Source organism: Salvelinus alpinus, chromosome 4 (assembly GCF_045679555.1).
Source record: "Salvelinus alpinus chromosome 4, SLU_Salpinus.1, whole genome shotgun sequence".
Taxonomy (NCBI): domain Eukaryota; kingdom Metazoa; phylum Chordata; class Actinopteri; order Salmoniformes; family Salmonidae; genus Salvelinus; species Salvelinus alpinus.
The window spans coordinates 24,431,965-24,455,042 of NC_092089.1; the positions used below are offsets into that span (position 1 = coordinate 24,431,965).

At 44.9% G+C, this 23,078-nt stretch overlaps 1 protein-coding gene across 5 annotated transcripts in view; it reads left to right on the forward strand.

The window, feature by feature from the left end:
• The first annotated feature begins 105 nt into the window (after positions 1–105).
• Positions 106–23,078, forward strand: part of LOC139573106 (carboxypeptidase Q-like) — a 48,667-nt gene continuing 25,694 nt past the window's right edge. For 3 of the 5 annotated variants that reach the window (XM_071396193.1, XM_071396194.1, XM_071396191.1), the window contains exons 1-4: positions 251–609; positions 750–1,188; positions 1,983–2,190; positions 2,501–2,708. In XM_071396193.1, coding sequence (XP_071252294.1) covers positions 499–609; positions 750–1,188; positions 1,983–2,190; positions 2,501–2,708 — 966 coding nt within the window. In that variant the 5' untranslated portion in view covers positions 251–498. The other 2 variants (XM_071396195.1, XM_071396196.1) reach the window with 2 other exon arrangements.

Here is a 23,078-nt window from a genome sequence, read left to right on the forward strand (position 1 = left end):
GAGCAGACTACATTTTTTAAAATATATATTTTTTATCACAATTTGGTAAAGAAACAAAAACAAACCAAAATGGAATTGTTAACGAAAGTGAAAACGCATGTCTGTCCCTACTGAGTTGCCGTAGTCATTCAAATATCACGGAAGTTATTTTGAAATTGATAAATAGCTAGAAGGAATAACATATATTGTGAATTATTCCATCTGTCAAGGCGGTCAGCAATTTGCCAACTAACTGCAGAGGAAGGTTTTTTTTAACTTTTTTTTTTATCGTGTCCTAATTTAAAAGTCCTTTCATATTTCGCTAGTTAGGAATCACAACGAATGACATAACGTTAGCTATACAGATGCTTGTGGTTTGCGTCCTTGTTTTGCTATGCATTTCACTGCGTCAATTAGCCGACTTAACTCTATGACTGGTATGGACCGACGTCACATTTGTTTTAATTAAAAAAATTATGATTTGAGCACCCAAAGAATAGCCTGCAATTACACGGAACAATGTCTCTGAAATCTGTAGTTCTTTTTTTTTTTTATGAGTTGCGTCGGAGCTCCAGTCCGCCCATACTAGTCGCTGCTATACCTCAATACGTCTCTGTTCCCATTAATGAAGTAAACACTGGCACGTGTAGCGTGCTGTCATATTTTAAGCAAATTAGGGAAATGTAGTGTAGTCTGCATTAGCGTAAATAGCCTGTTGTCACGAGGAAAGTATTTGTAAATAACCATAATATGTTCTTGTCTGCCTCCAGATGCAGGGCCGGAAGATAAAACAATGTGGCCTTTTCTCACTGACTCTTTTGGCCACATTTTTCCATTGTAGTTGTTTGCCACACAGTACTGGTGGAAAGCCATTTCTAGAGACCGCTAAAGAAATTGCCAGCTATGCAAAGGTAGCCAAGAGCATCATAGACTTGGCTGTGTATGGCAAAGCCCAGAACCGCTCCTATGAGAGACTGGCAGACTTCACAGATACAATAGGGAACCGTGTCAGTGGCTCTAAGAACCTGGACCTGGCTATCAAGTACATGTTCAGTGCCCTGAAACAGGATGGGCTGGAGAACGTACATCTAGAACCAGTGAAGATTCCACACTGGGTCAGGGGAGAGGAGAGCGCCATGATGCTACAGCCCCGGAACCACACCATGGCCATCCTTGGACTGGGCAGCAGTGTGGCTACACCCCAAGGAGGTAGGCCTATGGGCAATTCCACGGGAATGAAATTACGCTCAATATTTTTCACTTAAAAATGTATACCAAATAAAAAACATTGATTTCAAAGTTTAACAAACCATAGAACTCTATACACAAGGACTACTTTGAGCAATTTCCACTGAACATTTTACAAAAATACAGTTACAGGAAGAACTGTGCAGATACAAAGTTTGGTAACGGAATAAAACTGAGGGATATTTTTTACTGTAATTCATTTACCAAACTTTGCATCTGTTTTCCAGTAAGTGTTATTTTTTGTTTTTTTACTGTGTGAATTGTTCATTGTAGTCATTGTGCATAGAGTTGTATGGTTTGTTAAATGTTTAAATCAATGGTTTTGGAGTCTCAGCGTAATTCCGTTATCGTGGAACTGCCCCTGTGTTCTGTAGCGATGAGTTCTATCACTCAAGCCTAGACAATGCTGATAGTGTTGCCACTATTTGCAAGGCCCCAACTCAAGCCAAGGTGTAGATATTTAGATGAATCTTCGACTGGTGCGCTGATGTATTTTTACATAACCTTTATCTAACCAGGGAAGTCAGTTAAGAACAAATTCTTATTTACAATGACGGCCTACCCCTGGCCAAACCCGAATGACGCTGGCCCAGTTGTGCGCTGCCCTATGGGACTCCCAATCATGGCTGGTTGTGATACAGCCTGGATTCGAACCAGGGTGTCTGTAGTGACGCCCCAAGCACTGAAATGCAGTACCGTAGACCGTTGCGCCATGCATGTCACTTTTTTTGTGGCTTTCGGTCTCTTCGGTTCAGGCATTGAAGCAGAGGTGCTGGTGGTGGAGTCTTTTGAGGAGCTGAAAAAAAGGCAGAAGGAAGCCATTGGGAAGATCGTGGTGTATAACCAGCCCTTTGTCAGCTATGAGGAGACTGTGCAGTACAGGGATTTTGGGGCATCCCAGGCAGCTGAAGTAGGAGCTGTGGCTACTCTCATCCGGTCCATCACACCCTTCTCCATCAACAGGTACTGGATGAGTCACAATGATCCAATGTATTCCTTCCCTTATAATGCCAATTAGTTGAATGCTTGACTAAGGCTGGGACTGCATGTTGCCATTTCTCTTTCTGTCTAGTCTGACTGCATGTCATTTTTGTCCCACATTTCTAGCTATTTGTGTATTCCGTATACTTGTATTCCTCTAGTACACCTTTTTATATTGTTTTAAACTGACTTTTTGAAAGTGTGTCATCATAAGTCAATGATGGGAATCCGAAAGTAATACAGTGCCCTATTTCTGCTGATAATTTCTAACATGGGTCTATCTGTGTTGCAGTCCTCACACAGGCTGGCAGGACTACCAGGAGGGAGTGCAGAAGATCCCTACCGCCTGTATCACAGTGGAAGACGCCATGATGATGGCCAGGATGGCTAAGCGAGGCCAGAGGATTGTGGTCCGACTCACCATGAACGCCCAGACCTTCCCTGACGCTGACTCCTTCAACACTGTGGCTGAGATCATCGGCAACGAGCACCCAGAACAGGTAAGCTACGAGAAATGTCCCATTGGGTCTAAACCATTTGTATAAATTGCTACCCCCTTCCTAGGCTACCTGGGGCAGCAGGTAGCCTAGTGGTTAGAGCGTTGGACTAGTAACCGAAAGGTTGCAAGATCAAATCCCCGAGCTGGCAAGGTAAAAAAATCTGTCATTCTTCCCCTGAACAAGGCAGTTAACCCACTGTTCCTAGGCTGTCCCGTAACTGACTTGCCTAGTTAAATAAAGGTCAAATAAAATAATTATACAAATGTTTATTTGATCTGTGCAATGTTAAAGGGGATCCCATATAGATTATTTGTTGAATAGGGCTACTATTCCTTTCTCCTCCCCAAAAATAATAATTATAATATGCACTTGTCTTCCTACTAGCACTGAATTTGCTGATGACTACTTTGTAGAGGGAATGTGATGTGTTGTTGTCTCACCAAGCTTTCTTAAGATGAATTAGAGCTGGGCGATGAGGACAGAAATCCATAATGTGTTAAATTGCCTGAATTGATGCAATAAGGATTGATATAACATTAATGTGCACCACAGTTTTATAATTTTTTCTTTTAGACTTCTACTACTAGTTTGATGGTTGTACCCATCAATTGTCCCATTACTACTAGTTTGGTGGTTGTACCATCAATTGTCCCATTACTACTAGTTGGATGGTTGTACGCATCAATTGTCCCATTACTATTAGTTTGATGGTTGTACCCATCAATTGTCCCATTACTACTAGTTGGATGGTTGTACCCATCAATTGTCCCATTACTACTAGTTTGGTGGTTGTACCATCAATTGTCCCATTACTACTAGTTGGATGGTTGTACCCATCAATTGTCCCATTACTATTAGTTTGATGGTTGTACCCATCAATTGTCCCATTACTACTAGTTTGGTGGTTGTACCATCAATTGTCCCATTACTACTAGTTTGGTGGTTGTACCATCGATTGTCCCATTACTACTAGTTTGGTGGTTGTACCATCAATTGTCCCATTACTACTAGTTTGGTGGTTGTACCATCAATTGTCCCATTACTACTAGTTTGGTGGTTGTACCATCAATTGTCCCATTACTACTAGTTGGATGGTTGTACCCATCAATTGTCCCATTACTACTAGTTTGGTGGTTGTACCCATCAATTGTCCCATTACTACTAGTTTGATGGTTGTACCATCAATTGTCCCATTACTACTAGTTTGGTGGTTGTACCATCAATTGTCCCATTACTACTAGTTTGGTGGTTGTACCATCAATTGTCCCATTACTACTAGTTTGGTGGTTGTACCCATCAATTGTCCCATTACTACTAGTTGGATGGTTGTACCCATCAATTGTCCCATTACTACTAGTTTGGTGGTTGTACCATCAATTGTCCCATTACTACTAGTTGGATGGTTGTACCCATCAATTGTCCCATTACTATTAGTTTGATGGTTGTACCCATCAATTGTCCCATTACTACTAGTTTGGTGGTTGTACCATCAATTGTCCCATTACTACTAGTTTGGTGGTTGTACCATCGATTGTCCCATTACTACTAGTTTGGTGGTTGTACCATCAATTGTCCCATTACTACTAGTTTGGTGGTTGTACCATCAATTGTCCCATTACTACTAGTTTGGTGGTTGTACCATCAATTGTCCCATTACTACTAGTTGGATGGTTGTACCCATCAATTGTCCCATTACTACTAGTTTGGTGGTTGTACCCATCAATTGTCCCATTACTACTAGTTTGATGGTTGTACCATCAATTGTCCCATTACTACTAGTTTGGTGGTTGTACCATCAATTGTCCCATTACTACTAGTTTGGTGGTTGTACCCATCAATTGTCCCATTACTACTAGTTGGATGGTTGTACCCATCAATTGTCCCATTACTACTAGTTTGGTGGTTGTACCATCAATTGTCCCATTACTACTAGTTTGGTGGTTGTACCATCAATTGTCCCATTACTACTAGTTTGGTGGTTGTACCATCAATTGTCCCATTACTACTAGTTTGATGGTTGTACCATCAATTGTCCCATTACTACTAGTTGGATGGTTGTACCCATCAATTGTCCCATTACTACTACTAGTTGGATGGTTGTACCCATCAATTGTCCCATTAAGAATCACCCATATTAGCAGTCTTATTTAATTTCGAACATTTTAAAATGTACTAAAAGGGCCTGCCGAGTGGTGGGCGGGCTAAGGCGATGCAGTGCTTGTGGCGTCACTACAGACCCGGGTTAGCTCCCAGGCTGTGTCACAACCGTCCGTGACCGGGAGGCCCATAGGGCGGCGCACAATTGGCCCAATGTCGTCTAGGTTAGGGGGAGGATTTGGCCTGGGGGGGCTTTACTTGGCCCATCGTGCTCTTGCAACTCTTTGTGGCGGTCTGGGCTCCTGCAGGCTGATCTCGGTTGTCAGTTGAACTGTTTCCTCCAACACATTGGTGCAGCTGGCTTCCGGGTTAAGAGGCGTGGTCTGGCGGGTCATGTTTCGGAGAACACATGACTCGACCTTCGCCTCTCCTGAGCCCGTTGGGGATTTGAAGGGACGAGACAAGATCGAAAAATTGAGTAAATTATTATTATTGAAACATGTATTAACAGCATGGGGCTGCTTTTTGCACTGTGAAGCATTCCAATCCTCTCCCATTTTGCCATTTGTCACATTTGTTTCCCTTGTACATCCAGTCCAACAAATCCATAGACTAGGTATCACTTTCCCCCAACAGATGCACTGAGGTATGACCAGGACTAGGGTATTCTGTCAGAGGTAGGGAGGGAGCGGGTGACTAATTTAACATAGGTTTGATACATGCTCTGTGTGTGCTGTAAGGGCAGCGTGAAGGCCTGAATCTCCTCTCCCCTGGGAGCCAATTAGAAGGCAGGGACGGCAATGGGATGTCAGTCAGAGGAGGATCATTCTGTAAGGTTCTGTCCAGTTACACAGCATTTGTCTGAGCTCACTGTGAGTCGTGTCCATGGAGTTTCTCATTAGTCATGACCGGACACTGCTTGTGTCGCTAATGTCACCTTATTCCCTATATAGTACACTACCGTTGACCAGGGTCCCTAGGGCTCTGATCAAAAGAGGTGCACTATGTAGGGAACGGGGTGCCATTTGGGATGAGACTACTGCCTGGACGAGGGCTCTTTGTGGAGATTTGCCATTTCATCCTGTCTCTGCTATAGACAGAAGAGCGTTAGCTATCTAAGCTTCTGCTCTGTTAGCAAGAGGGCTATTTATTTATTTTTATTTTTTATTTAACCTTTATTTAACCAGGTAGGCAAATTGAGAACACGTTCTCATTTACAATTGCGACCTGGCCAAGATAAAGCAAAGCAGTTCGACACATACAACAACACATAGTTACACATGGAGTAAAACAAACATATAGTCAATAATACAGTGAAAAGAAATAAGTCTATATACAATGTGAGCAAGTGAGGTGAGATAAGGGAGGTGAAGGCAAACAAATATATGTATAAATAAATAAAAATATAAAAGGCCATGGAGGCGAAGTGAGTACAACACAGCAAGTAAAATAAAAACTGAAAAAACACTGGAATGGTTGGTTTGCAGTGGAAGAAAGTGCAAAGTAGAGACAGAAATAATGGGGTGCAAAGGAGCAAAATAAATTAATAAATAAATACAGTAGGTAAAGAGGTAGTTGTTTGGGCTAAATTGTAGATGGGTTATGTACAGGTGCAGTAATCTATGAGCTGCTCTGACAGCTGGTGCTTAAAGCTAGTGAGGGAGATAGGTGTTTCCAGTTTCAGAGATTTTTGTAGTTCGTTCCAGTCATTGGCAGCAGAGAACTGGAAGGAGAGGCGTCCAAAGGAAGAATTGGTTTTGGGGGTGACTAGAGAGATATACCTGCTGGAGCGCGTGCTACAGGTAGGTGCTGCTATGGTGACCAGCGAGCTGAGATAAGGGGGGACTTTACCTAGCAGGGTCTTGTAGATGACCTGGAACCAGTGGGTTTGGCGACGAGTATGAAGCGAGGGCCAGCCAACGAGAGTGTACAGGTCGCAGTGGTGGGTAGTATATGGGGCTTTGGTGACAAAACGGATGGCACTGTGATAGACTGCATCCAATTTATTGAGTAGGGTTTTGGAGGCTATTTTGTAAATGACATCACCGAAGTCGAGGATTGGTAGGATGGTCAGTTTTACAAGGGTATGTTTGGCAGCATGAGTAAAGGATGCTTTGTTGCGGAATAGGAAGCCAATTCTAGATTTGACTTTGGATTGGAGATGTTTGATGTGAGTCTGGAAGGAGAGTTTACAGTCTAACCAGACACCTAGGTATTTGTAGTTGTCCACATATTCTAAGTCAGAGCCGTCCAAAGTAGTGATGTTGGACAGGCGGGCAGGAGCAGGCAGCGATCGGTTGAAGAGCATGCATTTGGTTTTACTTGTATTTAAGAGCAGTTGGAGGCCACGGAAGGAGAGTTGTATGGCATTGAAGCTCGCCTGGAGGGTTGTTAACACAGTGTCAAAAGAAGGGCCAGAAGTATACAGAATAGTGTCGTCTGCGTAGAGGTGGATCAGAGAATCACCAGCAGCAAGAGCGACATCATTGATGTAAACAGAGAAGAGAGTCGGTCCAAGAATTGAACCCTGTGGCACCCCCATAGAGACTGCCAGAGGCCCGGACAACAGACCCTCCGATTTGACACACTGAACTCGATCAGAGAAGTAGTTGGTGAACCAGGCGAGGCAATCATTAGAGAAACCAAGGCTGTCGAGTCTGCCAATGAGGATGTGGTGATTGACAGAGTCAAAAGCCTTGGCCAGGTCAATGAATACGGCTGCACAGTATTGTTTCCTATCGATGGCGGTTACGATATCGTTTATGACCTTGAGCGTGGCTGAGGTGCACCCATGACCAGCTCTGAAACCAGATTGCATAGCGGAGAAGGTGTGGTGGGATTCGAAATGGTCGGTAATCTGTTTGTTGACTTGGCTTTCGAAGACCTTAGAAAGGCAGGGTAGGATAGATATAGGTCTGTAGCAGTTAGGGTCAAGGGTGTCCCCCCCTTTGAAGAGGGGGATAACCGCAGCTGCTTTCCAATCTTTGGGGATCTCAGACGACACGAAAGAGAGGTTGAAGAGGCTAGTAATAGGGGTGGCAACAATTTCAGCAGATAGTTTTAGAAAGAAAGGGTCCAGATTATCTAGCCCGGCTGATTTGTAAGGGTCCAGATTTTGCAGCTCATTTAGAACATCAGCTGACTGTATTTGGGAGAAAGAGAAATGGGGAAGGCTTGGGCGAGTAGCAGAGGGGAGGGCAGTGCTGTTGTCCGGGGTAGGGGTAGCCAGGTGGAAAGCATGACCAGCCGTAGAAAAATGCTTATTGAAATTCTCAATTATAGTGGATTTGTCGGTGGTGACAGTGTTTCCTATCTTCAGAGCGGTTGGAAGCTGGGAGGAGGTGTTCTTATTCTCCATGGACTTTACGGTGTCCCAGAACTTTTTTGAATTTGTGTTGCAGGAAGCAAATTTCTGCTTGAAAAAGCTAGCCTTGGCTGTTCTAACTGCCTGTGTATATTGGTTTCTGGCTTCCCTGAAAAGTTGCATATCACAGGGGCTGTTCGATGCTAATGCAGAACGCCATAGGATGTTTTTCTGTTGGTTAAGGGCAGTCAGGTCAGGAGAGAACCAAGGGCTATATCTGTTCCTGGTTCTAAATTTCTTGAATGGGGCATGCTTATTCAAGATGGTGAGGAAGGCATTTTAAAAAAATGACCAGGCATCCTCTACTGACGGGATGAGATCAATATCCTTCCAGGATACCCCGGCCAGGTCGATTAGAAAGGCCTGCTCGCTGAAGTGTTTCAGGGAGCGTTTGACAGTGATGAGTGGAGGTCGTTTGACCGCTGACCCATTACGGATGCAGGCAATGAGGCAGTGATCGCTGAGATCTTGGTTGAAAGCAGCAGAGGTGTATTTGGAGGGCAAGTTTGTTAGGATGATATCTATGAGGGTACCCGTGTTTACGGAATTGGGGTGGTACCTGGTAGGTTCATTGATAATTTGTGTGAGATTGAGGGCATCAAGCTTAGATTGTAGGGTGGCTGGGGTGTTGAGCATGTTCAAATTTAGGTCGCCTAGCAGCACGAGCTCTGAAGATAGATGGGGGGCAATCAGTTCACATATAGTGTCCAGAGCACAGCTGGGGGCAGAGGGTGGTCTATAGCAGGCGGCAACGGTGAGAGACTTGTTTTTAGAGAGGTGGATTTTTAAAAGTAGAAGTTCAAATTGTTTGGGAACAGACCTGGATAGTATAACAGAACTCTGCAGGCAGTCTTTGCAGTAGATTGCAACACCGCCCCCTTTGGCCGTTCTATCTTGTCTGAAAATCTTGTAATTGGGGATGAAAATGTCTGAATTTTTGGTGGTCTTTCTAAGCCAGGATTCAGACACGGCTAAAACATCCGGGTTGGCAGAGTGTGCTAAAGCAGTGAACAAAACAAACTTAGGGAGGAGGCTTCTAATGTTAACATGCATGAAGCCAAGGCTATTACGGTTACAGAAGTCATCAAAAGAGAGCGCCTGGGGAATAGGAGTGGAGCCAGGTACTGCAGGGCCTGGATTCACCTCTACATCACCAGAGGAACAGAGGAGGAGTAGGATAAGGGTACGGCTAAAAGCTATGAGAATTGGTCGCCTAGAGCTACTAGAGCAGAGAGTAAAAGGAAGTTTCTGGGGGCGATAAAATAGTTTAAAGGAATAATGTACAGACAAAGGTATGGTAGGATGTGAATACAGTGGAGGTAAACCTAGGTATTGAGTGATGATGAGAGAGATATTGTCTCTAGAAACATCATTGAAACCAGGTGATGTCATCGCATATGTGGGTGGTGGAACTGAGAGGTTGGATATGGTATAGAGAGCAGGGCTAGAATCTCTACAGTGAAATAAGCCAATAAACACTAACCAGAACAGCAATGGACAAGGCATATTTACATTAAGGAGAGGCATGCTAATCGAGTGATCAATAAGGGTCCAGTGAGTAGAGGTTGGTTGGGGTCGTGGCGATCCAGACAGCTGGCCGGGTATATGGCTATCGGTAGCAGCATAGGATGGAGGTCTGTTTGTAGATACCTCGTGCGTTTCCGTCGGTAGGTTAGTGGGGTTCCGTGTAGTGGGGTTCCGTGTGGTAGAGGGGATCAATCCAAATTGGCAAAATAGATATAGTGACCCAAGGAAAAAAATAAAATAAATAATAATAATAATAATAGTTGTCCGATATACTTGTTCAGATAGCAGCCGATAAGACAGCTAACGATTAGCGGGCCTCAGATGAGCGTTCAGGTAACGTCGGGACGGAGGTGCCAGTTGGATAAATCCCTCGGGCAGATAACGTCGGCAGTCAGTCGCGGCAGTCAGTCGTGAAGGCCCGGTGGGGTTCCGTATCTGCAGCAGCAACAAAAGAAACGGGTCCGGATGGTGATGGAACTCCTCAGCTGGCTAGCTCCAGAATGATTTGAGTTTGCTCCGGGGTCGACGTAAGCCAATAGTCACACGGTTTGCAGCTAGCTAGCTGCGAAATCAAGGTGCAAGTGTCCAGAGCCTGCGGCTGGAATCCGGGGAAACTGAGAGAAAAAAAGTCCCGGAATGCTCCGGTCCGAGTCGCGTTGCACAAAAGTGCCGGTAGATTATCGAGCTAAAGGAATAGCTGATGACCACTAAACGTGGGCAGCTGAAACACCAACGCTAGCCAGCAAACCGGCTAATTTCGGGGCAGCTACAGATTAGCTTCTGGCTAGCTATCGGAGTAGCTTCTGGTTAGCTTTCAGGCTAGCTTCTGAATTAGCCCCTGGCTAGCTTCCACGATGGATTTTCAGATTGAGGTAAATAATACTTTTTGTAATTGGTGAAGCGGGTTGCAGGAAAGCTTTTGCAGGAAAGCTTTTGTAGTTGAGTTCTTGGATAATAAAATAAATAAAAGATATGCGAAGAAAGGTGTAAATATATATATATACAGGACACGACAATACGGAACAGAAAAAGACGTCTGAACTGCTAAGCCACCTTGGACGAACATGAATTTGGGCTATGAATTTGCTCCGGTAGGATGTTTCTTTGTTTGATTTGACAAGGAGATTTGTCACATTCTGACAGTTTTGTCAGCATTAATCTATTCTGAAATGAGTACTACACCTAAGGGGATCCCTCATTGTATCTCATGTTCCCATTATTCAATCCCCTCAGATCTACAGGAGTGACTAGGGAGTAGGGGATGTACTAGTGGTTGATTTAGGAGTTTAGCACTAGCATCCCTCAACACTTCTATAGCAGATCCAGACCCCTGAGACTATTCTGTAGTCACTAGCATCCCTCAACATTTCTATAGCAGATCCAGCCCTCTGAGACTATTCTGTAGTCACTAGCATCCCTCAACACTTCTATAGCAGATCCAGCGCTCTGAGACTATTCTGTAGTCACTAGCATCCTTCAACACTTCTATAACAGATCGAGCCCTCTGAGACTATTCTGTAGTCACTAGCATCCCTCAACACTTCTATAACAGATCGAGCCCTCTAAGACTTTCGGTAGTGCCATGCCCTGTCAGTAATGCTTCTCTTCTGTGCTCTCTCTGATTTAGAGGGGTTGGGTAAAATGCTGAAGACACATTTCAGTTGAAGGCATTCTGTTGTACAACTGACTAGGTATCCCCCTTTCCTCTGTTTGAGCTGAGTCCCAGATTGTGTAAGGAGGAAGGAACGTAGCTGTAGCTCTCTCTGCTGACGTAAGTCTGCCTTTTCTGGGTTGTCTTCTCTACAGAGGAAAAACACAACTGGGATTCCTAGGAAACACTGACACTATGGAACGTCATTCTGTGAAATTAACCTCACTTCCTATTATTCTGAACTTTGACTAGGCCAATAGAACACTTGGCTACAAGGGGGAAACGGTATTGTCTCTGTTTTCCGCTCTACTACAGGGCTTGTGCTGATGCGTCATTCTGTTCTGAAGAAGATATCATCTCTGTATGGAAGGTGACTCATTTAGCGACAGAGAAAGTCCCTAAGCCAAGCATTCCAGTACCACGTTAATTGATTGAAACATTGTGACAGTAATCTTAGTATGAGTCACAGTGGCAGTACACTGAGTGTGAGTGTTTTTTACTGTCTTTAGCTGCTGTGTGTCAGATGTCAATGATGCATTAGCACAGCAGTGTGAGTGACTGGCTGTGTCCTGACTCCGAGTCATCCAGTCATGAGGCAGGGAGGAGCACTCCAATCATGTGCTACTTGGTAATTGATGTCATCAACAAAAGATTCTAAAGAAGAGACCGTTCTGTTCTCTTAAAACAATATCAGAGTTCTGACCTACATTGCCTAATAAGTAATTAGCCTTGCATGAGCCTTGGCTTTTGAGAGTCGTAACGGCTCATAGGAGCAGGAGCCTATCTCCTGTTTCTGTAGTGAGGCAGCTTGATATACCAGTACACTTCCTGGACAGGACACTAGTCTATCTCCTGTTTCTGTAGTGAGGCAGCTTGATATACCAGTACACTTCCTGGACAGGACACTAGTCTATCTCCTGTTTCTGTAGTGAGGCAGCTTGATATACCAGTACACTTCCTGGACAGGACACTAGTCTATCTCCTGTTTCTGTAGTGAGGCAGCTTGATATACCAGTACACTTCCTGGACAGGACACTAGTCTATCTCCTGTTTCTGTAGTGAGGCAGCTTGATATACCAGTACACTTCCTGGACAGGACACTAGTCTATCTCCTGTTTCTGTAGTGAGGCAGCTTGATATACCAGTACACTTCCTGGACAGGACACTAGTCTATCTCCTGTTTCTGTAGTGAGGCAGCTTGATATACCAGTACACTTCCTGGACAGGACACTAGTCTATCTCCTGTTTCTGTAGTGAGGCAGCTTGATATACCAGTACACTTCCTGGACAGGACACTTGTCTATCTCCTGTTTCTGTAGTGAGGCAGCTTGATATACCAGTACACTTCCTGGACAGGACACTAGTCTAGTACAGGGCCGAACCACCAATCTATCTCCTTAATGCTGAGGGCCAAGGAGAGATGCGTTGGGTCCCAGTCTTTGATATGACTCGGTGGGGGCTGGAACTCCCAACCTTCTAATCTCAGGGCGGACACTCTAACCACTGAGTGGGTGAAAAGAGGTCTTAACATTGACTTCTCAAGTCATCTTATGTAGTTTACATGGACGCTCAGATGAGCGTTGTCGAGGTGGAGCCCTCAAAAGGTCTTATGTAGTTTACATGGAAGCTTAGATGAGCGTTGTCGAGGTGGAGCCCTCAAAAGGTCTTATGTAGTTTACATGGAAGCTTAGATGAGCGTTGTCGAGGTGGAGCCCTCAAAAGGTCTTATGTAGTTTACATGGAAGCTTAGATGAGCGTTGTCAAGGTGGAGCCCTCAAAAGGTCTTATGTAGCATCTCCTCTCCCGATGAAGAGGAATAGCAACTGTCTATGGTAGGGAGGGAGGGACACTGTCCTCCAAAATATATTTGCTTTGGTTTGGGAGAACGTTCCCATTCTGTCCTGTAGTGTAAGTTGCATAACCTGTGTGAACTTTGCTGTTGACTGTGATTTGGTCTGTTCCATCATCAACAGTCTGTTTGATAGTTCCCTATATGGATATAACCTAGAATATGCAGGAAGGGCTAGTACAGATCTTGGGCTCCAGTGGTATTGCAGTGGAGGGCTTTATAATGGAGACATATGTAAGGGAATTGTAGGCTTTGACTTTATTCCAGGATAATCTGAGGCCTGTATAACAACTTTTACCCATGCCTAATGCATGTGCAGACCCTCACGCACTTCAACGACACTTGTCTGGTCCACTTTACTTATTTGAGTCCACATGGCAGTCAAATGTGTTACTGAAGTAGCTAGCCTACATGGGTCTTTACAAGGTTAAAGAAGGATTCAGTCTGACTTTTCACTGTGTCACACAGCCAGGCCTGGTGCTGATAGTGATGGTGAGGACTGAGGATGTTCCTTCCCTCATTGTTCCACTACTCACGTCCCACAGACGTGTGATGTGACAGACGGACGCCTTCCTCCGTCTGCTGTAATTACAGAGGGGAGAAGGACGTTCTCCTCCTCCGCAGTCTCTACCGACTCCACTGCCATGTTTAATCTGGCAGAGTTATCAGCTCTAGCTAGCTCAGCCCAGAGCAGAGCCAGAAGCCCTGTGGATGTACCTTCCTTGGCTCGAGGGGAGAGCTAGGCAGTCGGCTGCAGGCGCGACTCGTCTACAAGTGTCAGGCTATCACAGATAAGTCTCGGGTAAACCCTGAGGAGATTGCTACTGAATCCCCATACTCTCCATTCATCTCCTTCTGCCAGAAACACTTTGCAGAAGGACAAGTAAAGGCCAATGACAGTTTAAAGCAATCAAATTGTAACTCATAAGATATGTTCACCTTACTGAGTCTTATCAGTAATAGAAGTACGTGACTTAACTTTTGTTCCTTCAGTTTGACTTTTCTCAGACAGGCTGTTGTTTTTGTTTTTTGAGCTAGTTATCTGTTGTCCATTTCCTCTGGAGTCTTTGAAGCAGGGGTTTCTGGGTCAGAGGAGTGGCTGTGCTGTAATGATGCGTGATGCCCATTACAATGCCACACACAGACTACACTAAAGCCTCTCCCTCCTCCCTCCTTTTTCCTGCTTCCAGCCTCTCCCTTCCAGACCCCCCCCCCCCCCCCCCCCAGTTCAACAGAAAATTCAAATCTGTTCAGGTAGTAACTCCCTATTCCATACAAATGTCTCCCTGCTGAGCACTGCTCTGATCGCAGCCCTGCTCTCTCTCTCAACCCTACACACCAAGAACCCTGTGTTCTCTGTACAGTGTTTGATGCTAAATGGGACTGAGCTTAACTCCCCTCCTACAGACACTCAAGGGCAGTCAGATTCTGCGTTATCTCTAATGCTTTAGAGATGCTTTTAACTTTCTAACAAATAAAGCAAATGTGGCCGTGTCAGAGGAATTTCACAGAGAGAAAGTTTAAAAGCAGAGAGAAAAGCCAGACCTAAAAAAAATAACTACATGGAGAGATTCTGTCAGACTGCAAAGCTCCACTCTGTTTAAAAAAATATATATATAAAAAAAAAACAATGTATGTGTTTTTTTAAAGGCTGTCTTATAAAATCCCTTTTTCCACCCTGTTTTGGTTATTGTGGTCAGTTTTGTTGAGGTTACGTCTAAGCATAATAGGTCACAGAATGAGCTTGGTCCTTTGTTCTGAAGACGTGCCACGTCTGTGCTTAGGTTCAGTGACCACACCTGCACTTGGTCTGCTCATAGTTGGCTCCTCGCCCCACAGACACACGCCATCCATAATGTGAATAGCTCCCTTTTGCTAAAATGTTTTATGCAGTTTTGCTAACTGTAGGCTATAAACATGCCTCATTCATTTGTCCTGATGTGGAGGCTACAGTGCTGTATGCAGGGTATGGCTGGGACTAGAAGTTGTTGTCCTCTATCTATTCCCAGTTTATGTAGCCTATTCGGATTCAGGAAGTAAACTTGAATAACAATTAAATATGTGAAAAACTGCATTTATTTTCAATGACTTCTCAATAAACTGAGGAGTAGAAGCTATTTCAAATTTTTTTCTCAATTTTTGAATTTTAAATTAAAATCACCTTCTGAATTGACTGCCTTCATTTTCAATTGATCCCAGCCCTGCTATTCATTTGCTTAGTCATTTGTCTTCTGACAAAATGGCCTTCAGAATGGTCTGTGTTGTGATTTCATCTGTCACTCGGGCGTTTCACGGACTCTTTTGTCCCGGCAGAACAGAGGCAGCAGTAGTTTGACTGGCACCACATTCAGACTAGAGTACAATTACCAGGATATGTCAAGGCAGTTATCTTCTCACTGACAGCTAAATGAAAGCTTTAGATTTAGACATTTAACTGTTCTCTTTGCTGAGAATATATCATTATTCCATATACATGTTGGCCTAATGTAATTATGTAACAATACATATCATGCATAGGCTATATTTTATTAAATCTAGATCCACTTTCCCTATATGGCCCAAAGTGCTACATTAACAGAATACCAGGTATTATTTGTCATGTAATGATTTTTTTCTCTAAAAAAAGTAGTTGGCTGTGGCACACAGTATGGGACCTGTAGTAGAGATAATAGTAGGGAGGGTACTTCCGTTCGTTGGCCTGGCTACATAGAAATGGAATCACTAGAATGGGAAGAGGTTCTATGTCCGTTCTAATGATTTCTTTGATAGGCTACTGTCCTCTGGGACTCGCCCTGTCATAACCCTTTAATAACTCCACTGTGTTGAACAGCCTCTGTCCTGTCATAACCCCTCATTAACTCATCTGTGTTGAACAGCTGTCATAACCCCTCATTAACTCCACTGTGTTGAATAGCCTCTGTCCTGTCATAACCCCTCATTAACTCCACTGTGTTGAACAGCCTCTGCCTATTAATAATAGTCTTGCTACTTTACTAGAAACTGCACAATATTAGCACAACTAGCGAGAATCGAGAGGCCACTTGTCTTTCAGACAGGACAGACCATGCCTCCTTGGAGGGTGTTTATGGATTCTAGGGACTTGTCCCAAAAGGTCAAACCCTGCCCATCTGACACACTATTCATTGCATGCTCCATCAAATCCTCAAAGTATTTGAAAAAGCACATTTTTCTATTTTGACCCTGGGTGTGCTTTCTACCTGCCTGTAGTATCCCTCCTCTCCTAGACATCCTAGTAACTGTAGAGCTGTCCCTCGCTGCTGCCATCCGGGGTTTGTTCTGTTCTTGAGGCTGAGTCTCCCTCCTTAATGGCCTCATAATCCCTATGTAGTGTACTACCTATGTGCCCTGGTCTAAAGTAGTGCAGTACATAGGGAAATGGGGTGTAATTTGGGCCGCAGCCTGCGTGTCCCAGCCACACAGAGCAGACGTACTCCACTCGCTCATCTTGATCAATGAGCCGCAGAGAGGGGGTGGTTTCAGTGAGCCGCAGAGAGGGGGTGGTTTCAGTGAGCCGCAGAGAGGGGGTGGTTTCAGTGAGCCGCAGAGAGGGGGTGGTTTCAGTGAGCCACAGAGAGGGGGTTGGTTTCAGTGAGCCGCAGAGAGGGGGTTGGTTTCAGTGAGCCTCAGAGAGGGGGTGGTTTCAGTGAGCCACAGAGAGGGGGTGGTTTCAGTGAGCCACAGAGAGGGGGTGGTTTCAGTGAGCCACAGAGAGGGGGTGGTTTCAATGAGCCGCAGAGAGGGGTTGGTTTCAGTGAGCCGCAGAGAGGGGTTGGTTTCAGTGAGCCTCAGAGAGGGGTTGGTTTCAGTGAGCCACAGAGAGGGGGTGGTTTCAGTGAGCCACAGAGAGGGGGTGGTTTCAGTGAGCCTCAGAGAGGGGTTGGTTTCAGTGAGCCACAGAGAGGGGGTGGTTTCAGTGAGCCTCAGAGAGGGGGTGGTTTCAGTGAGCCTCAGAGAGGGGGTTGGTTTCAGTGAGCCGCAGAGGGGGGTTGGTTTCAGTGAGCCTCAGAGAGGGGGTTGGTTTCAGTGAGCCTCAGAGAGGGGGTGGTTTCAGTGAGCCTCAGAGAGGGGGTGGTTTCAGTGAGCCGCAGAGAGGGGTTGGTTTCAGTGAGCCGCAGAGAGGGGTTGGTTTCAGTGAGCCGCAGAGAGGGGTTGGTTTCAGTGAGCCGCAGAGGGGGGTTGGTTTCAGTGAGCCGCAGAGGGGGGTTGGTTTCAGTGAGCCGCAGAGGGGGGTTGGTTTCAGTGAGCCGCAGAGGGGGGTTGGTTTCAGTGAGCCGCAGAGGGGGGTTGGTTTCAGTGAGCCGCAGAGGGGGGTTGGTTTCAGTGAGCCGCAGAGGGGGGTTGGTTTCAGTGAGCCGCAGAGGGGGGTTGGTTTCAGTGAGCCGCAGAGGGGGGTTGGTTTCAGTGAGCCGCAGAGGGGGGTTGGTTTCAGTGAGCCGCAGAGGGGGGTTGGTTTCAGTGAGCCGCAGAGGGGGGTTGGTTTCAGTGAGCCGCAGAGGGGGGGTGGTTTCAGTGAGCCGCAGAGAGGGGGTGGTTTCAGTGAGCCGCAGAGAGGGGGGTTGGTTTCAGTGAGCCGCAGAGGGGGGTTGGTTTCAGTGAGCCGCAGAGGGGGGTTGGTTTCAGTGAGCCGCAGAGGGGGGTTGGTTTCAGTGAGCCGCAGAGGGGGGTTGGTTTCAGTGAGCCGCAGAGGGGGGTTGGTTTCAGTGAGCCGCAGAGGGGGGTTGGTTTCAGTGAGCCGCAGAGAGGGGTGGTTTCCCACTGTGCATACTGCCATTTTATTTCTCCATCTTCATGGCTGCTGAGCCCAGACGCAGCACAGCCCCTCAGCATCACCATCCTCTCTTGTCCTTCAAGCCTATTTAGGTGCATCATGTGTTGGACGACTGGGTCTTGTCCCGAGGCCCAGTTCTCTGGTTTTAAACATTGATGTCTTTCTTACAGTAGAAAGTGGTTGTAACCCCCACGGGTGGGTTTAGCTGAGGTTGTAAACCCCACGGGTGGGTTTAGCTGAGGTTGTAAACCCCACGGGTGGGTTTAGCTGTGGTTGTAAACCCCACGGGTGGGTTTAGCTGAGGTTGTAAACCCCACGGGTGGGTTTAGCTGAGGTTGTAAACCCCACGGGTGGGTTTAGCTGTGGTTGTAAACCCCACGGGTGGGTTTAGCTGAGGTTGTAAACCCCACGGGTGGGTTTAGCTGAGGTTGTAACCCCCACGGGTGGGTTTAGCTGAGGTTGTAAACCCCACGGGTGGGTTTAGCTGAGGTTGTAAACCCCACGGGTGGGTTTAGCTGAGGTTGTAAACCCCACGGGTGGGTTTAGCTGAGGTTGTAAACCCCACGGGTGGGTTTAGCTGAGGTTGTAAACCCCACGGGTGGGTTTAGCTGAGGTTGTAAACCCCACGGGTGGGTTTAGCTGAGGTTGTAAACCCCACGGGTGGGTTTAGCTGAGGTTGTAAACCCCACGGGTGGGTTTAGCTGTGGTTGTTGCTGGCTGCTGATTTATGAGTCAGAGCCAGCTGGGGGAAACCGTAGTTTATACTCTTCTCTCTCTGCATATTCATCAGTCACGTGATGGTTAGATTCCTGCATGAACCCAAACAACTAGCAGTTCAGAGGAGGAATGGACTTAGATGGATGTACAATGTGTTTCAGTGTCTATAGGGTATGCCAAAACATTCAAGAGATGCTCAAAGTTAACCTATATTGCAGACCCCACCATACCATGAGACCTCCGTGTCTTCATCATTGGTAAAGATAAACGGTTGAGATTTTAAAAGCTTTACAAACAAGGTTGTCAAACTATTTTGTCCACGTTGGTTTGAGTGAGAAAGACACTGAGGAGAACCAATCAGTAAAAAAGCACATCCCCTTCATTTGTCAACGCATCATGCCGACAACATCAAAATAGCCTTTCCAGACTCTGAAGACAGGAGGACTTGGAGTTTGGTGTCATCCACACTAAGAATGGCCCTCTGGATTTGCCTGGAAACTTTGGTGTTGGCCAAGCTATATACCAGCTAGCTATGTGCGTTAGCTGACATGGGTCTCTCTCCTGAGATGAGCAAATATTCACTGTGTCGGCTCTGAGGCCTAGTCAGGTCCATGGAATGTGTTTTGCGTAACTCCAGGGAACATATTTTTTATGAGCAAACATAACCTTGGGGCTGAGTCACAAATGGCACCCTATTCCCTTTTATAGTGCACTACTTTTGACCAGGACCAATAGGGATCTGGTTAAAAGTAGTGCACTATTTGGTGTATAGAGTGCTATTTGGGATTCAGCCTGGCTATTTCCTGAATGGGGTCGAGAGGAGCCTCTTCAATTATCAGTCAGCCTATTGGCTACCATTCTCTGTAGACAATGACACAGTGGTCACATCTATCAACTGTTGCTGTAAAAAAGTGATAAAAGCAAGTGCTGCCTGTTTCCTTGTGGTATGATGAATTGGTGTATAATTTCCTTGTCTAGGCATTTGGAGGTTCATAATAAATAGTAATATGTGCTAGACTCTTGGACTGAGCTGTGATTTAGATTCCTCTAGTATCGGACCGAAATGACATTTTCAGAGCCAGTCGGTTCTCACTTAGTAATGGCACTGAATCATCCAGAAAACCATACAAGGGTGATGTACAGCACGTACATAACTTTAGAAACCTGGTTCTGGGCAAAAAAGACATGTACTGTAGATGAAGTATGAGATATGAGCCTTGTATGCAAATGAGTATCTTTAGATTTTTATTTATATATTTTTATGTCTTGCCTAATGTTTCCTCAGCTCCAACACCGAAGACCGGTGTGTTAAATTCACACCCCAAAACATCAACTTACAAAGTCTGAGTAGCAGCTGTGATGTGTTGAGTAGCCCACTACAGAACGCCTAGGTCAGCGTCCTCGACTCTGCTTTAAAATGTCACATTTTATTATGACATCTCAATATTGTGAATTAAAGCAGTGCAATCACAAGGTTATAAAGGACAGGAGCCACACACATTACTGTGAAAACAACTGCTGCTCTTAACTGTGGTGAAGTCGCGCTGCATATTCACAGGAAATGAAACCGGTCGGATTGTTGACCTCATTTCCTGTCTTTCGTTGGCCTGTATGAATCATTTTGTCTCGAGGTCCAGGATCTGGTTTCAGACACAGATGACTAACATCAAAATGTCTCTTTATGGTTCCCTTCAGCTCAATTTCTTATTGTGCCAATAATGCAGTCAGAGCTTGAATAAATAGGCCTCTGACCACTTAGTTGAGGAGCCACGAGTCATGACACATCAAGGCTGTAGTAGAACTTATACATGATAATGGATTGCATGTAGAGCTTCTCTTTAATCCCAGTGCTTTACATTGGATGGGAATTGCACACTACAACACTGCTGTAAAGTTGGGTACCACGTGGTATGAATGTGTGGAAATGGAAAAGCATTTGTTGTAGAATAAAAATGGAGCCCATGATGTGCCTCTCCATGATGTCTCTCCATTGTCTCCATGATGTCTCTCCATTGTCTCCATGATGTCTCTCCATTGTCTCCATGATGTCTCTCCATTGTCTCCATGATGTCTCTCCATTGTCTCCATGATGTCTCTCCATTGTCTCCATGATGTGCCCTGCCTGTGTGTGTTGGGCTGTCACCCATCAGCAGGCTGCAGATGCCCAGCGTTGAACCGACACAATGTGCAGCTGCATCACTACTGTGGGGGGGAAATCGTATTCACTGGCTGTCAGTTCCTGGGGGCCGCAACAAATAAAATGCTTACCAAACATAATGTAAATCACATTGCTACAAATCGATAAGGATGGAGATGGAAACCTAGATCTAACCTCAGTATTTTATTTCAGAGCCTGAAGCTAATACTGGAAAGAGAATACATCTGTAATGAATTGTAGTAATCTGTTCAAGGTCTGTCAACTTTTAGTCTCCGTGTTTTATTATTTACATTTTTTATTATCAGAGGGCAAGAGAAGGAGACTGTGAAATCTCCTGATTTACTGTGTAGATACTATCTATTTTTAACATATTTCTTTAACCTAAAACGTTCTTATCTTGCTCTGTTTGTAGTTGTTTATTTAACCTTAAACGTTATTCTCTGTTTGTAGTTGTCACACACTCTCCACATGCGCTACTGTTTCTTATTTATCCTGATTGCCTAGTCACTTTTACCCCTGCCTACATGTACATATTACCTGTACTACCTGGTACCCCTGCACATTGACTCAGTACTGGTACTACTTGTATACAGCCTTCTTATTGTTATTTATTGCATTACTATTTTCTATTTTTATTCGCACATTGTCTTACTTTTTACCTCTGAATTTTGGGGGAAAAGCTTGTAAGTAAGCATTTGATGGCGGATCTACACCTGTTGTATCCGGAGCATGTCACAAATACGCATGTATTTGATTTGGCCAAAAGGCCAGGGTGTGATGTGATTTTTGGAAGCGTGGAATGTTGTACAGTGCTGTAGTTCCATGTGGTGTACAATACGTACAGCTTGTTTATAATTGGGTAAACTCCTGCTCTGTTCCAGGAAATGACAGGGTTTATCATAAGTGAGCCTGTGTGTCTGTCTGGGGGAGTATTTATGTACCCTTCCAGTCACATGACATGCCAACATCTTGTCAATAGACCAGTATAGTTGCAAACAGTATTAGAAAGCAATCGTTATCTAGAGTTACCAACATTAAAGAGGCCTATATGGAACTTTTGCCTTTTATCTTATTGGACAAAGGGGCACTCTTGTCAACATCATGACTAAAAGCATAGCGTTTGCAACTGGCAACTACATTTCCATAGTGCGTCTTTAACCAAGCTGTGTTCAACTTTGAAATAGACTAAAGTTTTGGTTGCAGCAGCAGTCCTCAAGCACTGTAATGACTTGGCTTGCACGTCTGTTTTACACTAAACAACTTATAGAACCTTAATTTATGGCTCAACTGAGATGATCAGGCCATTTTGTTGTGTTGAACAAGAGGTGGCCTGTCTGTCCAAATCATTTGAATCTATTAGGACTAGTTAGGCTAATAGTGTCACTGCTCGTACTACCTGAACCATGCACCATCTGGTGTACTGGATGTTGAACCATGGCAGACATTATAGTAGTGATTAAAACCCCTGGCTTCTTCTCATTAGTGGTATTAAACTGGAAGTGAAGTGCTAGTGTGACCCCATAATGTGTTTCACAGGCTCAACTCCCACTCAGTTATTCCATGTGAACCTATGGCTTGTTCTCATCAAAGCATCGAGAAATCTGTTACAGAAAGTCTGATTTGACTTTATATTCAGGGTGGCTGTTTATGACCCGAGAATATCTTTGGCTATATATGCAGAAATGGTTGTACCAATCACAGATTGTCCCTGTTATTTAATCCCATGATTCTGTACCACTCTACTGTGCCAGTGATGCATTTATATACATTGACTTCGGAAAGTATTCAGACCCCTTGACTTTTTCCACATTTTGTTAAGTTACAGCCTTATTCTAAAATGGATTAAATCATTTCCCCCCCTCATCAATCTACACACAATACCCCATAATGACAGGTCTCTACAGAGATGTTCGATCGGGTTCAATTCCGGGTACTGGCTGGGCCACTCAAGGACATTCAAAGACTTGTCCTTGAAGCCACTCCTGCGTTGTCTTGGCTGTTTGCTTAGGGTCGTTGTCCTGTTGGAAGGTGAACCTTTGGCTCAGTCTGAGGTCCTGAGCACTCTGGAGCAGGTTTTCATCAAGGATCTCTCTGTACTTTGCTCCTTTAATCTTTCCCTCGATCCTGACTAGTCTCACAGTCCCTGTATTTCTGTCCTTGAGCTGTTATTGTCTATTGATGATCTGTATTATGTTTTGTTTGGACCCCAGGAAGAGTA